The sequence below is a fragment of the Coturnix japonica genome, chromosome 8, assembly GCF_001577835.2.
Source record: "Coturnix japonica isolate 7356 chromosome 8, Coturnix japonica 2.1, whole genome shotgun sequence".
In the NCBI taxonomy this organism is placed as follows: Eukaryota; Metazoa; Chordata; class Aves; order Galliformes; family Phasianidae; genus Coturnix; species Coturnix japonica.
This window is the reverse complement of record NC_029523.1, coordinates 12,292,348-12,310,568: the sequence shown is the minus strand read 5'-3', so window position 1 is coordinate 12,310,568 and position 18,221 is coordinate 12,292,348. Positions and strand designations below refer to the sequence as shown.

The window sequence follows — 18,221 nt, the reverse complement described above, 5'->3', positions numbered from 1 at the left end:
CTTATACTGAAAACGTGAATTAAAAGGAAAGTTTTATATAACATTGTGACAATCTTGCTGATGAAAGCATGTCATTTTAGGTGCCAAAACAGAAGTACAGGATTTCAACAAAAACTAACAGAGTTTACGATATTACTGAAAGAAAGGTATGGTAACAAGCTGTTTTTAGAATGTATTTAATATTGTCTCCACATCACAAATGCATTTTGTAACAGCATTCATATAATGGACTGAATCACAACTAATGCATGTGTATCTCATGAAAATCATTTTCATAAAGTAAGTAGTGTGTTTCCATCTCCAAAATGTTAAGAGTCATATTGAAAACTAAAAAAAAAAAAAGTTCTGCTGACCCTGAATGTTATTGCATGTCTTTTAAACTGTATGGCCATTTTACAGGGTTCAGAATTGCTCTTCGAGTGTTTTGGTGCTTTATTTGGTTTTTTTTAGTTATTACTACTGAAGATGTCTTTAATCATATTTTCCATCGTTTATTTCCAGTGCTTTTGCAGCAATTTTTGCTACAAAGCATCTAAATATTTTGAAGCTCAAATTTCCAAGAGTCCAGTATGGATGCGAGAAGAAGAAATGTAAGTGTGACCTTATGTATTTGTGGCTCATTTCAAGGATACTGTTTTCTTAGTCCAAGCTGCAACGCAAATTAATTAGTTGCAGTACATCCAAATGGTCAGGCTGAAGCAGAGACAAGTGATGTTAAGTTAGTGTGTTGTTCATGTTAAGTGTTGCTGCCACATGGATTACTGTAATTGATGCAGCCCAGTTCTGGTAATGACTACTCAACAGACTTGACTGTGTTAGTTTAGAGGGCAAACTAGTCTTAAATAATAATGAGTTCCTATTAATTTTAAAATGTATTTATTGTGATTGGATTTTTACAAGCCATGTAAGATAAAGGAATAATCCATCTTACCTTGCAAGAGGTTTTCAGAGGTTAGCCTGAAAGTCTGCAAAATGAAGTTCCTTATTCCACATAAAACTGCTATTTTAGGTTGCCTATTTTCTGTTACTACTGCAACACATTTTGTAAGGGTTACATAGTCTGTGCTTTAATATATTAAAAAAAATTAGGAAACATAGGTGTGCAAACAAAGAATTGAGCCACTGGGTGTCACTGCTCAACAATAAATACTTGCCTAGAGAAGGTTCAGCTCATTCCATTTTCATTGTCCAAGCAAGTACCCTTGCTTTCAACAGAATAAACAATCTGAATTTATATGTGTGAGCTCAGTTTCATGGTAGGAGGATTTATATGAAACACAGGTCAGTGAGAGGAGAGGCTTTAAGCAGCCTGATCTGAGGAATTAGGTAAAACTGTAAAATATTTAAATAAGCTTATCTGCGTATTCATGGTATTGTTTTGCTCTCTCTAAAGAAACTATTTCTAACATCTCTGTTGTTACCATAAAAAGCGGAGTTCTGATGTTTGACATAGTTAATTATCCATGCTGGGATGGGCATATTTTCCAAAACAAACCAACAAACATAATAAAGTAATATCAGATTGCATAAACATTATATATGCACACACTGATACACATTTACACGTGAAAATACCTGAAATTCTCTTGATGGAGAAAGCTAAAAACCTCCATTTAAAACTTTAAAGAGTAATTATTTGGAATTAATAGTTTCACTGTCTTACCACCTTTACTTTCCAGACTCAGTTCATTTATATGAAAAATGCAACTTTCATCCTTTTACATCTGCTATGTTGGTTTTTTTATATATATACTGTCCAAGTTTAAGGAGTTATTTCATTGACTTACATTCAGGGCATGCTTAAAAGGTTCTCTGTCATTCGTAAGGCAGGTATGGATTTCAATAGCCAGTGTTGAATAAACTAATTAGCATTGTGATGTTACCTTATAACTGAAATGAAGCAGAACTGCAGCTAGAAATTTGGGAAGAAATCCTTCAGAATCTGTTCAGTAACAGTTCTTAGTGTTTATGGAAACCTTCAGATTCCATTTTCTTAGCCCACTATAACTTAAGAGTCTATTTTTTTTAAACAAGTAACATCTCAAATGAAGATATCCTGAATATTCCTATTTCCTATAACAATTTGGAGCATTTTTTCTGCAAACTACTGAAGATTGTTTTTCCTATAGAGACCTTGTGAGCTATGAGGATCTGAGCATGTTTAGTTCGAGGAAGAGGAAACCAAGGGATGATCTAAAAAGTCTACACTTATTGAAAAAAATTACCTAGGCTACAGACCCAAACTGTTCTTGGTTTCTATCAAAAAACTTAATGAGTTTGTACTTTAAATATGTTGGCCATAAATTATGGTATCAGTGGTTTACATTAACACTGGGGAAAAAGGTGTGCTCTAAGAGAGCAGTGGAACAAATCAGTGCATGCGGAAAGGTTCTGAAATCTCAATCCTCAAGATTTAAACATAAAGAAGGTGTGGCTGATCTAATCTACTGCTGGTAACAGTCTCACTGTCTCAGTAGGTCAGATTGGAGCCCTCCAGAGGTCCTTTCTAACTAACATTTATATGATTTGATAAGTTATTAAATGTATAATGCTACAGGCCCGCACAAATTATGCTCTGAATGTGAATGTATGAACCTGCTCCAGCTAACCCTGCTTTGAACAAAGGATGTTGGACTAAGATCATTAGAGGTTCTTTCCAGCCCCAACTATGTGTTTTCTGTGTTTGTGCATTTCAAGGGTACTGATTTAGCAGAAAAAAAAAGTCATCATTCCTTATGTTCTTTTTGCAGACCATCAGACATAGAGCTGCTGAAGAAGGGGCAGAGGTACATTGAATAATAATTTGTTATATGCATTTATAGTTAGAAATATTAACATTATATTGGGGAAAGGGCAAATCTTTGAAAAGACTTTATTAGACAAAGGGTTATTTGTCTTATTTCTTTTCCTTTGTGATTCTAAACTAGCGTGTTTGACCTGTATGATTTAGTGTACAGCTGCTCTTGGCCTATGTGTCATAATTGATCCTGCTGAAATCTGAAACAAATACACTGTTTGTACTTTAAATATTTTATACCATCTATTCTTTATGAAGAAAGTGTACCAATTATAGGTGATGAAAACTTCTGCACTTCCTATTCTAAAACACCAATATCAGCTCAATTGAATTCACGTTACTCTGTCATCTCTCTGTACCTTGCCGCATATGGCGACTTTGTTTTCTTTTGGAACATCCAGCCATTAGATGGCAAACTTAAATATGCCAAAAACAAGCTCTACTGGCCTACTGATTTACAGTTACTACGTGTATGTGTATATTGAGATACTGATCTATATTTTAAAATGGAAATAGTTTAAAATTCTTCATACTAAATTGGAACTTAAGTCTGTCTTTAGTAACAACTTGTTTACTATTCTAACTGCCACTAAGCATCTGGGAACAAATTTCTCTAAATAGCATTTAAACTTGCCATCTTAATTGCAAAACATTAGAACTCTGAGTTTAAAGATGATTTCTAGAGCAAAAAAAAAAAAAAAAAAGTATACACTTTCTATACAGGAACAAGGTTCCATTTCTCTTTCTTTTATATAATAATTTTCTAATCTCACGTAACATCCATTTCATACTTCATTGATGGCTTGTGTTTTGTGTTACAGTGGCCAATCTGGAGAAGAAGTGAAAATATGTGATGAAGTAGTTAAAGCTTCTGACATTGAAAATCCTAAGGTATCTTCAACTCCGTATGAATCTGCTTCTTATGGCACAGCCAGTGATAGCAGTAGTGATACCGAACAGGAATTTGTTTCTTCTGTTCTACCGGGAAGTCAGACAAGTTCAGCCAGTCTTGCACAGCAATCACACAGAAACAGCATCCTCAAAAAGAAGCATGTTCAGAAAGTCTGTTACAGCTCTAAGTCTGAAGGCACAGACATGGTGGAAGTCACTGAACGACTCTCTAATTGTAAATTAGATGCTCAGGAAGAAATGCATGCTTGCACAGTTCAAAATAAAATAACTGCGACGCCCTCAAAAAACACTACTCCAGGAGAATCAAATGCTTCTGAGAACTGTGAAAATACTCATAGCAATTCACAGATAATCTTCCTGGGTGTGAGCAAAAAAGGAGCGGAATACCTTAAAACACTAGTTAATTCAAAACAACATGAAAAAATTCAGCTGGGGGATCCAGTTCCTTTCTCGGCTGCCAAACACAGTTTATTAGAACTGCTTAAGCAAACACTTACGGAATGGAGAACTGAGGAAACCTTGGAGTATTTGTATGGCCCAAACTACACTTTATGCTCATCAGGATGTGTATCATCTGCCAACCAAGAAAATGAAGAACTTGACGAGGATGACTTAGATACACCCGAAGATCTTAACAGTGCTGATGTAGGGAAGTCTGAAAACAGTCTGAACTATTCCTTACCTTTTATGGGCTCAGGTGAAACAGTTAAGCCTGTGCCTAGTTATGAAAAGTTAAAAGAAGAAACAGAGTTCCTACAACTCCGAGTAAGAGAGTTCTATAAAGGAAAGTGCATCTTGGCTGAAGAGGAGTTAGCACATACACAAACAGATGAACATTCAAGTACAGACAAAGTAAGTGCCTAATGGAACAGTGTCCAGCCTGCTTAAATCCTGCTTTTAAGTAGACATTACAAGCTCTTTGTTGCTGCCTTTGTAAGTAGATATGGTCATGGTAGCATCAACCTATTAACGTAAAATACTAAAAGGAAGATTGGATAGATTCAAAACAATCCCATAAGATCGAAGAAAATTATTTTAGACTGATGAGAATGAATTCAGCTGTTTGGGAAACATTCAGTTCTGGTAGCTTCCTTACAGTTTGTGAAATACGAAAGATGCCTTGGCTGCTTGAGCATAATCTGAACGTGGACTGAAACAAGCAGAGGCAAGTACTGGCATTCAGGAATAGGAAAGAAGTTAAGATCTATATGGGCCCTATATAATTTTTGTAGCAAATGAGAACAGGTAGAACTATTACTACTGTAATCTCAGTAGAAAAATGAAGTACAGCTACTGTCACCACGTCCCAGGCCTGTCCTTTTCATCATCTCTACAACTGTAGCATTGCATAATTGCAATGAGATGAAGCTGTTAAAGAGCCCCATGTGAGAATAGCTCACTGGCAAGAAAAAACGGTGACTTCTGTGAGCTGTGGAGATGGAAGGACTAGGACTCCTGCAACAAAGGCTTACTGTAAAACTGCTGCCTTGCAGGGTAAATGAGGTTTGCTTAGAAGAAACAAACCCATTATAGGACAGACGTCTTGGGTGAAAGAAGAACTGGAGTTTTTTTTCCTCCACCTTTTATTCATTACCTAAAATCTATATTAACTTCCCCTCCTCCCCCTCCCCCCCCTTTAAGTCACGACAGAGAATACTTGAGATTGGATTTATTTCTTCTTTTGAGTAAGACTAGAGCTCTGGCATTACTAGTTACAATTCTCTGAGCTGGTGGGTGCCTGCTGATTTGTTTGGGTATGTTGCTGCAATATAGACAATCTAGGAGGAAGAGTCTGGAGGATTTGCAGAACTAAAGAGATACAGAGTGGTCTGAAGTTTATCAGAGTATGCAGACCATCTGACAGCAACCAGGTCTTCTTGTCATTACAGTGAAACTATCCTAGGTAGGCTGTACAGTTTGTACAAGCATGTGAAATTGTTTTTGTATTTAAAGGTCAAGTGTATTATGAGCATTTAACTATTAGTTGAAGTAAAGTATCTAGCATATGGCTTTGCAAGGAAAGGGGAAAAGCAGGTTAGCTGCAAACTCTGTGTTGAATGAAATTAACCAGAGTTCTGTTCATTAACACATTACTGGCTGTTTTTTTCTGTTCAGAGATGAGAGTTTTCCTATGTTTAAACATCATTTGATAAGCTGTGACTATTTTGATGCATTGACTGCAATTAAATATTAGCTTGTAATAAAAGGTTTTAATGTGGTAATACAGGACGATCAACAGCAAGACCTCACGTTCCCACTTGTTGATTCAAATGCACAAATGCAGATTAGAAAGCGAATTGTCCTGGAAAAACTGAGAAAAGCGTAAGTATTCCTTACTTCAGTAACTGTCAAGCTGTCAACTTGGTGATCATCATCATTTAAGTAATAAACACACTGTGCAAGGATATTCTTCACCTTTTTCTGGTGGCATTATTCATGACCTTTACTGCCCTAAAGAAATCATTTCTGACACTATCATGCTGTGATGGAGTAGCAGATGTCAGTTTGCACAGCTTGCTGAGATAAATGTCAGAACCTTGCTACTAAGATGGTGTCTAAGATAAACTTGTCCATTCTTACATGCACTAGAGCTTGTAGTTGACAAGTTGTAGCATTTAAGGCTGGCAGGACAGCATGTTCTGGCTCATCAGTAGTTGTTAGAAATGTGCTGTGCTATTACACTGACAATATTTGTTTCCTTTATCTAAATGTTGCTTTAACATATGGAGCTTAAAATGAAAACGTGCTTCAAAAAAATCTGCAGAAAGCACTTAATTTTTCATCCTTCTTTCCCTCAGATTCCTGGAAACATCTGAAGTTCCTAAATTAAGTTCTTTAAAAGCGGGTTCTGAGGGATATAAAATAGGAACTAGAAATCAGCAATAAATATGTATGTATGTAAATAATAATATATAGCTGTGAGCACTTTATGTATATACTACTTGTTATTTTAATTGTAGTTTTAATTGATTTTGTAGTTCAGATGAAGTTGGTGGGAATACACAGTTCTAGTAAAATGTACAGTGATATAAAGACAACTAGAAATATTGACTATTCCAACAGTACCAGCACAGTACCCATACATGTAATTAATTGGATATTCAAATGCACGAAGTTGCTAACCGTTAAACAAGCAAATAGAAGCAAAAGTTTTAGCTCAAATCCACATCTGATAGCAATAAGTGCTGTCCCCAGACACTGGCAGTAACAAGAACTAGTTAAGCAGTATGTGTGATTTGCAGTGTTCTCTATCAGAGCTGTATACATTCAAACAGGGAAGCAAACTACCATTGAAGTTTTCTGATTGCCCTGCTAACATCTTTGTCCTAATAATCAGATTTCCAGCTGAGTGGTATTTCTGTTGCATCCTTTTTGTATCATATGCAAGTCTAAGATTAGCAGATATATTCTTTGTGTGAACGAGTTAGGCATGTGAGTTTCCTTTTGTACTGTTATTTTTTACCCAATATAAACTTTTAAAGTATTTACAAAGCCTGAAATTCCAGTATTTATAATGCAAAACATTTGATTTTTATTGTAAGAATATTATGTCCAAACCAACATGGAATTTAACAGAGCATGCATGTAAAACTATATTCAATTTCTACTTTATATTCACGCTAAACTGGAGCTTCTTATAAGAAAAATGTTGTAAAAGTAAAGATATTGCCCAAAAATCACTGAGAGGAATCTGAAATGTAAACTGTATGCCAAATCTACTGCACAAATCTTTTTTCCCTTTTCATTACCTTCAGTGAGCTCTGATGGAAGCCTTACTTGAGGAGAAATTAAGAAGAGACAAAAACATATTAATCAGTGTTTCTTGCCTTCTAGATTACCTGCAGTTTTGGGCCCTCTTCAGATTACATTAGGGGATGTTTACACAGAGCTAAAAAATCTTGTCAAAACTTTCCGGTAAGTATCAGTCTTTATTTAGCAATTCTTGATTGACTAAACATCCCATGATTTGTATTTGTGATTTGGGCACAGAGAGGCTGTGTGTGCATGTAGGAAATGTCACATTCCCTGTGGACTAACAAGTCAACCCCTTCCTTGCTCCTGACACTGACTGTGTCACCAGGAGTATTTGTGGGTTTTTAAAAACTAGGCCAGTGGTCTCTGGAGGATGATGGTGAGTCTTTTAAAGGTTCTGCTACCTCATCGCCTCCTATTAAGTGCGAGTTTATGACATCCGTCACTTTCTTTTGCTCTGGCTCCCTGTAGCTGGGCTAACAGGATTTAATATAATTAATAATTATTACCACTAACTTCTCAAAATGGAAAGAAGATCCAGCTTGACCTTTCTTGCTCCTAATTTCAAAGGGAAGTAGGTCTAAGATATTATCCTTCACCACAGATAGTCAGAAGCACTGCAGAAGATACTTAAAAACACTGGGGACTAAAGAAAGGGGGATAATAGAATGGTAGTAACTTCACAGACTGTTTCTAGCTTTTTGGGTAGCCCCGACACTTATGTCTTGGACCCAGATTATGCTTTGCATCTTGACACCTTGTCAGGAAGGGAGCAACAAGAGTTGCTAACTGTGTGTAGGCTGTTACTCTTGAAACAAGTTTCCTCTCTGCCACCTCCCATCGAGCGCAGTATTTACATGTAGATTCGCCAAAACTCATTTTTGTGGCATCTGACGCATGAAATCTAGTCTTTGGTGAATAGAAACCCAGCTCGTCCTGTTTCCTTATAATTTGCCTGATAGCCAGAGAAATGCCACTGGAACAAAGATCTCAGTACGTTCCAGATTTTTGTTTTAGTTGAGGATTTTCATTTGTTTTGTTGTTTTTTAACTATGGAAGATGTGTTTCCTTTTCTTTCTGCTGATCCTGTGCATGATCTTTTCTAAATATAAGAGTTCTTGTGTTTGGACCTCATTCTGCACCTGTAGTCATTTAGCTGTGATTAAGATTTTAACAACATTGCAACCATAGAAGATATTTTTTGTTATACTGAAATAGCATCTATATGATGTGTGTACGCCTGCACTTCGAATTAGATCTTTCTGTCTTAAAAAATGCATTTCTGTTGCTCTGCGGTATAAATGCTTACTAGTCACTTCAGCTGAAAAACCTCAAAAGCAGAACTTATATTTTAAATTATTTTTGCTATTCAAAGATAACATGGCCTGATCATCAAGTTTCAAAAGCAGTTCACTGCAAAGGAGCTTTGCTGTAGGAGGGCAGAGTAGCCTTTTCAAAACATAAAAACAAAGATAAATTGCTTAGAAATACAGCTTTCTGGGAAAGGAGTGGTTGATAACAATTGTGAGTGCTACACAAGAATTTATTACTGTTTTATATGCATCTCACAACAGTTGGAGTTGTTAGCGTTGCTGAAAGTAAAGTAATATGAAAATACTGAAAAAAGAGAAGTAATAAAAACATTTGAGCCTTTCCTCATTGTATTTCTGGTATAAAACTGACTGACAGAAAAGCGAGCTCTAGGAGAAGGCGTGGGTTTGAATCTCTAGTGCCATACTTAAATTTAATCAATATGAGTCTCTCCAACTCATAAACTGACTGCTTTTGCAGGGGGCCTGGGGTAAATTATAACCTGTGTTTATGTTTCTAGGGTTTAGAAATTTCAATCTTACTTTCTTTGTTAATATGGTTAAAATGCCTAATGAGGTAGCACTGCTAGTGAACTTCCTTCCTTCTCAAACTAGAAATATTTCAGGCTGAAGAGCTTGCTGAAGAGGGAAGGAAGTAAAATACATGTCAGTAGTAGAGCTTAGCTGAAGAAGGGTAAAAGAGCATGTTGTGAACTAAGCAACAACAATTTTCAGCTCCATTGGTTTTTAAAGGAACACTTGCAGTTCAGCCTCCTTTGGGCAACATATTATTCAATCACCACTGCTGGGAAATGCACTAGAGGCATCTCAAGAGACATTTTAGAATGGTTAAAGCTCTTCCCAAATAAAGTCCCACAGCGCCTGTAAGCTTTTGTTACGAAAACTGAGATGTCAAATATTCTCCAGAGTGTGTAAGGGCATTTTGTTAAAAGATGAAGACAAAATTAGCTATTTATATAGAAATTGGGGCTATATTATTATGTTTGTGAATGTTTGATTTTATTTTTTGAAGTTTAGTATTGCACATTGAAAATAGAATTTCTGCTGTACCTTAAGGTTACATACATTACAGTTAATTTTATGGCACTTGTCATTCACAGATTCTCATAATGAATGTGATATTACTGTTTATTAAATACGTGTTCAAATTTTTCTATTACAGCTTTGTCTTATCTACCTGCCATTCATGTTGGACTGTTTTCCTGTATCAGATTGTTTCCTAGAAATCAGAAAATGCTGAGGTGGTGAGCACCTGCAGTGCTGAGTTCCTTTCCTTTGATTCAAGTGTACTGATGTTCCTGTTCAAATTCTAGCACAGGGTTCATAGGGAAGTACTTAAATTTGCTGCCACGGCAGGCGCTGGTTACAATTCCAGCCAGCATTTGCTAATGGAGTTCCACTAGCAAAATCAGTGGATGAAAGTAACTGAATGGGGAGATAACCAAAGGAAAAAGACCAACTGCATGTGCTCTTTGTGTCATCATTGGGTTTAGTTTTCCATTTACTGGTTACCTCAACCTCTGTATTCCCAGAACTTCCATATTAGAGTTCACATTTTTTGCAGGCTGAGCTCCAGTCAGTTACTGGAAAGTGGTTTGCAATGAAATTTGTCTGCATCTTATTCTTTTGTCCTTTACCTGTTAATTTCTGTCACTGTGATGAACCCGCTCAGTCTGAGCTCTTTTGTATGAGCTTTATTGGTCCTTTTGTCTAATGGCTGAGGGAAGAAGTTAGCCCAGCCATTGTACATCCTTCCTGCAAGCTGTGCTGGCATGAGCCACAGTACTCACAAATGAGCATCTGAGAAACCCATCCAGCATTCTTGTCTTACCTATCCATTCTTACAGTTTAAGGAAATAGAGACACTCACTTTTGAATGAGTTGCATATTCTTTAATTTCTTCGGGTGTGAGAAAGTTTAAGCACACTCTTTAACAGAATATTTCTGTGCCCAAATCATGTCCTAAGCTTTTGCAGTGTTTAAACACTACCGTAATATGTGTGAGGTAAATCTGGTGACCTTTTCCTCCCATCTTTCATGGATTGTTCTGAAGTACTAGTTATGGCCAAAGGCAAGACAAAGAATTAATGAACCATTTTTGCAGAGGACTTGCACTTCCCTGTTTCCTGAAAGCTTTACTCTTCAGAGGCCTTAGTGCTGACACACAGCTTGTTCTTGAAAGTGACTGCCCTTCCACTGCTCCATATTACTTAAGGCTTCACACCTGTAGGTTGCTAGCTTCAGTCTGATCAGCCTAAAATGTTTTCTTTTTCAACTGCACAAGTGCTTTAGGACAGGTGTTGTGCTGAAGCCTCACTTCATCCAGTCCAGTGACAGTAGTACATCAGCAGATCCATACTGGCATATCCTGCTGGTTATCTGCATCTTATGACTGCCTCCTTCATAAATAGCATATTGATGGCAGTGACTAGTGTTGAGACCTTGCCAATCAATACTAACATTGAATAAGAGTTAATTGACACAAATAACTGCATCTCTCAGTTTGTGTACAAGAATGACACCTTCCTGTGCTCTAATCAATATAAACTCCTTGTAGAGCTAGGAAATAAAGCTGCTTTCTCTATTTGACAGAGTTTTCCCATGTGTTTTGGATCTGTCTCTTCCATTGTGTCTTATCACAGCAGATTAACTGGAATGTTACATATGAATTGTCTGTCAAGATGATTCCATCAGACATTTTTTAGTGTTTATCGCTGTCATCAGTATTGAGTCAAGACCTTCAGCCTTTGTTTGGGGTCTTTTCCTATAACCTGAAAAATGAAACAGTTTATCAGCTACTAGCTTTGCTGCCAGCTACTGTCATTTGCTCTTTTAACAGTAGTTGGTAAATGTGCATCTTTTGATTAAAAAAAATCGTTTGTATTTATCAATACTATTGGTTCTAGTTTGACAGCATGATTCCTATACATGGAGTATTATATGTCGCTTTTCCTTTTGTCGTTTAACAAAACTAGGGCTGCTGAGATACTAATTCAGTAATTAGTGCTTCAGAAAAGTCTTACTTTGATAGTAGACGTGAGGGAGAAAATGGGATAATACTGCTTTAATCATTACTATCTTTTCTTTAAAAAAAAAAAAGTGCACTTTTAAAATAAGGGAAATCCTAATAAGATGCCTTATTTACAACTGAATTTTTAATAATGATTTCAGATACAACTGGGTACAATTTTCCTAAAGTGAGAGAAGAGCAGTTGAATTTTAAGAGTGGCAAGTATGAACACTTTACCGGTGTATTTCTGCTATCTAATTTCCTATAGAAATTAAAAGACTTAGAGAGTGAAGAAAACCATGGAATTCAATTTGTTGAGAGGTATTTCACTTTAAAACTGCCCTTTGGAGGAGGAAAAGTAAAACTACTACATTGGAAACTTCAGTGTTCAGCTGATCTTCACAGATTGTTATGCTTTGAGATCCCTTGAGCATGGTTCTGGTCTGATCCTGAAGCTGGATTTATTGTATACAATCAGGAGGAAGGGTATGCCTACACACAGCTGCATTTTAGTGATGAATTAGAGGCAGAGTTTGCTTTTGAGTTTTTTGGAGCTTCCATCGATTGCATTACAAGCATCTGTCATGCTACCATGATCACACTTAGTCAGTACTATTTGGATAAAATCATCAGAGCTGATAAGGTGAAGGGATTCAGCAGTAAAATTTCTGTGACTAGGCTAGCAGTTATAGAAAACTCCCAGGTGTTAAACCTTCCTTTGAAATGTCCAAAACAGGTTTAAGTCTTTTCTCCTAAAATGAGCCTTGAACGTAGTATAGAAATCTATTGTTCTACCTCTGCAGTGATTGATGTTCTCTATTTCTATTGTCTCCTAATTAAGAATGGAAAGCCCCAATGGAGCAGGTGAAATTTCTACTTTTAGGAAATAGCTGTTTCTAGAAAAAAGGGTTTATTTCCAGACCTATTAGCAACCTTCCATCTTCTCCAGTGCCAGAAGACACGTGTGAGTGTCAAAATAGCTTCATTCTGGGTGTGATTTATGCAAGACTACAGAGAAGAGAAGCAGAGTGGAAGAAGGAAATGAACATGCTAAGGAACTCACCCCTTCAGCATTTCTGTTACATGGCAGCATCTGTCTAAATAAAATTAACTCTTCTAGCTTTTTTTGGATTCCCACATAACTACACATTTGTCTTGAGCTGTAGCTTTTCCATAAAATTGCTCATCACAATAGCACCAGTCATGCTGAAATTCAGCCATAAAACAATTCATATGTGAATTGTTAACTCACCTTAATACTTGACTTTAAGCAAAACTGCATTACTACTAAATTAAACCACATGGACCAGTGGATATAAGATGTAGTGATCCTGTTGTTGAGCCTCTTTGTGGTTCTTCATTCACACATAATTTTCCTGTTCTTATATCTGAACTGACCCCCCATGCTTAGGCTAGAATTGTAGATTTCCATTTTAACAATAACAGGAATCATCAGAGAATTATCTCCAGTATCTTAAAATCTCCCATATGTTCATGCATGGAATGCTGCAATATGATGGGAGACATAGCAATAATAGCACAGTAACACAATCCTAGGCTGCAGCAACTGTGAATTCAGAAATCAAAGGGAAAAAAAACCTGTTTACCTTTGGAAGGCCTCCAGTGGGCAGGGATCTCCAGCAAGGTCCTCTCACCTCCACTGCCAGCCCTTACATGAAGTCTGGGAAGGGGTGGATCCTGGTTCCACTCCTTCCAGTCACTCAGGTGCATTGAATGCAGCTGAGCTCCCTGCCTTCCCACCATGTGCTCAATCACTGTTTCAAGCTGTGACTTAGCATTTTTGCTATGGTGCAACATTAGCTTTTATAGGAAATGTGGATCGGAGACCAATAAGGAAGAAATTGAGTGTAGAAGGCGCATCTTTAAAGAAAGCATATACGCAGTTCCTGGAATTTTCTATTGGGTGTCAAGGAGAGTTGAGCCCTCACAGCAGCCAAGACTATGAATTCAAAGAATTGGCTTCTGTTCTATCTTCCTCATGCCACTTCTCTTTGGAACAAAGACACATACTGGCAATTTTGCACTTCCTCAGGCTGGCTGAGAGGAGGCAGTCAGATGGCTGATGGCTCACATGCAACTGTAACTGCAACATTGTTATGTGGCATACTAAGTCTTTGAAGGGCTTACTTGAATTCAGCAGTTAAAATCTGTTTACTTTCACTATGAAATGTCTTGATTCTTTTTAATTGCTATTTTTCAGGTTAACAAACAGAAATATTATACACAAAATGCCTGAATGGACTCTAATTGCTATTGTTCTGTTATCCGTGTAAGTACCCTTTTATTCTCATACACAATTGTCCTAACTAACCTGTCAAGGGAAGATCTAGTTTTCAGATAAAACACAGGAAAGACTTTTTGAAATCGACTGGAGGAATCAACAAAGATATTTTTAATGCAAATGAAATAAAATATTTGAAACAAAAGGTTAGCAGTGGACAAGCAGTGTTATTTTTAAGAGTTAATTAAGTTTCAGATATTTTTAAATAAGGATGGAAGGGGATACTTCAGTCTCTTCTATTTGCTACAGCCCTTCTCTAATAGTAAGACAAAGTGACATATTATTTGAGTGTTGTGTTCTTGTTTTAATGTCATTTTCACAATTAAAGGCAAATTATTTCCTTGAAGGTAAGTCTTTTTCCAGTAAAATTGTATGCATAGGCATGAATTATAAAAGCTGTCGTCATATGCAGCAAGTAAATTCCTTAATTTATATTTTCCAAATTAAGTACATTTTTAAAGTTAAGAATATAAACATTGCTATGTATAAAACAGACAGTTCTCTGTGAAATTCACATTAAGCATTATTTAACATTAGTTCTTCTAAGGAATCACTGGAGGTTTCACACAGTGTCAGGCCCTGCTTTTCAATAGGGTTAAACCATCAAGCAATCTTTGTATGTCTTTCAGCTTGAATTACAAGATTGCAGAAATCTTATTTCAGAGACCGTTTATTACCGCACTGCTGCTTCTTCTTTTGCGTTTCCTGGGTCACTGGAGCCAGTAGGACAGAGAAGTACTTACAGATATTCACAGGTCAAGAGATGTTGTGGGCCAACCGCATAGCATCCCCAGTACTGCATTTACTTTCTTTGATATTACTGCAGTCTGACACATTGTTCTGGCTTTACTGTCCCAAGGAAGGCTATACCAGTAGGCATTAGAGTAGGCTTCAGCGAGCCTTGCATCTCTGTCACCCAGCCAGATACCGCTCAAATGATTCATTAAATCAGAACATAGAAAGTAACTTTACTTGAATGCCTTGGCATACATTTTTTATCAACTATAAGAACAAATCTTTTGTCATTTTTACTATATATCCTTATGGTTGAATTGGTAATTTGTGAAACAGATCTTATTAATTTTTCAAGTAGTTTCTGTACATTTAAGGAAATCATTACTCTTCTGAACGGAAGGTGAAATATGTTGCTGGTCTGTGCTGCATTATGATGAGGTCTAAATGTTTTAATAGCTAATGGTTGTTTTACAATTGCTTTTAAATGTTCTACAAGTAGCAGGCAATCTTGGTAGCAATCAGTAGAAGAAGAGAACCAAGTTGTTGTTTTTTTTTACTTTTGCTTTCTAAGGGTCTGTGCCTAAACAAATGAGTTATATTTGATAGAAAAGTAGAGTGGGTTTTATTTCTAATATTGTTCCAGTAAAGTATTCCAGTGTCTTGACCTGGTCCCAGACACAGGATGACCATTTTGTCATAATGCTCAGGAGTGCAGTAGCATAAGCAAGACCCTGAAACTTCCTCTTTCCAGCAGGAAGATCAACCACATTAAATATACCCTGTGCTGCATGAGATGTAAGAACACAAACTAAAGAAGGCAACATGAGCATGGGACTTCAGGGTATACACGAAAAGAAACTTCTAAGTCTTAAAGTAGTTTTGTTTTGTTTGGAAGGAGGCAAACCTTGTTTAAAGTAGCAACTGTTGGACTTGCACCCGACTTTGTACATCGATATTGTGGCTCACCACTTCCTTCTCCTAGGGACACACAGCATGCTTAAGTTCACAGTGCACATTCAGAGTACGATGACACTTTCTGTGGTATGTTTTTGGGAGATTCAGTGTTATCATTACAGACTTAAAGACTCATCACTGCTTAATGCTTTGTATCATGATAATGTTATCCTTTCTTCATTAAGATTTTGTGGATTAAATCTTTGTGGAACAGAGGATAGCCACATGTAGGACAGTCTCAACGACTAATCTTACCTGTAATTGTAGTGCTTAAATTGTAGTGCTGGGCTCCCTTTGTATTCTGCTGGCCATCCAAAAATTATTCTAAGTATTTACATGCCCTCAAATTTATCAACTGTTAAAGAAACTTGAACTTCTAATTCATTGTTCTGAAGTAAAGTACCTGACATTAAGTGGTCTGACCATCTTTCTAGAATTATAAAATGTTGGGGATCCCAGTGGTGAGGCATTGCCTCTTTCTAGTGAACAGCTGGATTTATTCAATCAAATTGAAAATCTAGCCTGAGGCACTCCTGTCTTCGTGACCGTATTGACTTTCTTAGAATACCCTTTGACAGCTAGAGAATTCTGTGTGAATGTTTGCATCCATGCTTGTTGTGAAGTAGCTGACTCTAAAATGATCTGTACATCAAATTTCTGATTAATTTGCCCATTAGGTGTGGTAAATTTTACTATTTCCTTATCATATTTAGTACCAATGTTAAGTAGAATTTTATGTTACACTAGTAGCTGCATCTTTTTCTCCCAAAGTACTTTACAAGATGTTAAACTGAAGCAGATAAATAGATACACACACTGTAGTCAAAACTGAATGGAGAGAGCAGTGGGAAGATTGGTTGCTATATAAGCATGGGCACTTGCTGTTTTACCGTATACCCCTGGCACAGTCTAATGGAAAGCTTTCAAGATATTTTCAGGAAATGTCTGCTTTCATCTTATTTATCTGAGCTGGCTGGTTCCAGTGAACTGTGGTCAGCTTCATCTACAAAGCCTATGCAAGAGGTTCCTCCCACTAAAAGCTTTGAAACGTTTCTGAATGTTCTGGGATTAGCGTATAGGCATTGAGCTGCAGTATTTAAACAAACTCAAAATGACCATGATCACAAAACAAAAGCCATCGTTATGTGTGTGCAGCCACTTTAGATAAATGTGTCGTGTGGAGATGTACTCTGGAGGTTTACTCTCTTGGAGATAACAGTTCAGGAACTGGGGAATTTTACGTTCAAGTATGCATTTTTACTTCTTTGCACAGCAGAGCATTTGTATTATTCAACACTGAAATTCCTAAGCTATTTTCAGACAAATTTGGATGTTTATGATATCTCTGCTCTCTTCTTGCCTGGAAATGTGAAAATACGTATCAGATATAAATCAGATTTGCAGACTGACTATAAAAATGGCACTTGGACTCCAGATAGCAGTTTCTTTTTTACCCAAAGAAACCACTTAAAAACCGGGGAATGATCTTTTGTTCCACACCTGATGACAGAAAGCAGGTTTCACCTGAGAAGAGTTGTTCACAATGGAGCAAGAAATGCAATTTTTTTTCCCCTTCTTAAACAGTTTGCAGGACCAAAAGCCCAAAAAACCTGCCTTTCCATAAAAGCATTTGAAATTCACATGCAGTTTTTGTCTCTCCTCTCACTCTTAACTTGTAGTTTTTTGTGCAATAAAGAAAAGGCAAGGTTTTTCAACATGGTTAAAAAATGTACGTATATATTCTTCCTTTTCTCATTCGTAATAGTTTTAGATTGTCATTTGCTAAGTGTGAACTCAGACATGTTTTCTATTAAGCAGTTCTTACTTATCAGCATTTCCTAAGCAAACGCAATCTGCTTATTTGGCATAATGTGCAGGAGATCAGTATTACTTCACTTCCTCCCAGCATGTTCCAGTATTACTTCGGAAATATAAATACATAGAACAGTATTTTGGCGGATTGCAGTGTTGTTCATTGGGATGTTAATCAGTGCCAACTTTAAAATTAATTCATTAAATATCTTGTTCATTTGTAAAGGAGAAAGAAGAAGAGAGCTTGGCAGTTTGAAAGAATCTCCTAATTAAAAAAAAAAAAAAAAAAGGAAGTGGCAGTTTGTACTTCAGTGCAGCATATATATCTGCAGTCCTTTTCCATTCTGGTACTTCTCATGGACAGCCTTTTGAATGGGATACTTGGGTGTGCTGTGCCCAGCACAAACTCTCAGCTGGAATGATTAGTTCCCCTTTACAGTTCTGGTCCTTGGTCTCATCAGCAGGAGTGATATCTTAGCACACTCTGTCTCCTGGACTTATTTTGAATGGAGCCAGGGTGTTGGGTGTGGTACGATCTCTGTGCCTGTCAGTTTTGCTGCCCATCACAAGGGAAGAGCAGGGTCGTGGCTTTCTGCCAGGTGTATGGCAAACCCT

At 36.9% G+C, this 18,221-nt stretch overlaps 2 protein-coding genes across 2 annotated transcripts in view; one reads left to right on the top strand and one right to left on the bottom strand.

Annotated features, from left to right (window-relative positions):
* GLMN (glomulin, FKBP associated protein) overlaps nucleotides 1-18,221 on the bottom strand; it is a 70,949-nt gene that overhangs the window by 20,904 nt on the left and 31,824 nt on the right. The window lies entirely within an intron of this gene.
* RPAP2 (RNA polymerase II associated protein 2) overlaps nucleotides 1-18,221 on the top strand; it is a 32,371-nt gene that overhangs the window by 2,854 nt on the left and 11,296 nt on the right. Inside the window, exons 5-11 of the mRNA XM_015870360.1 lie at nucleotides 81-146; nucleotides 502-590; nucleotides 2,751-2,786; nucleotides 3,619-4,561; nucleotides 5,937-6,031; nucleotides 7,544-7,624; nucleotides 14,025-14,093. Coding sequence (XP_015725846.1) covers nucleotides 81-146; nucleotides 502-590; nucleotides 2,751-2,786; nucleotides 3,619-4,561; nucleotides 5,937-6,031; nucleotides 7,544-7,624; nucleotides 14,025-14,093 — 1,379 coding nt within the window. The remainder of the gene's footprint in view (nucleotides 1-80; nucleotides 147-501; nucleotides 591-2,750; nucleotides 2,787-3,618; nucleotides 4,562-5,936; nucleotides 6,032-7,543; nucleotides 7,625-14,024; nucleotides 14,094-18,221) is intronic.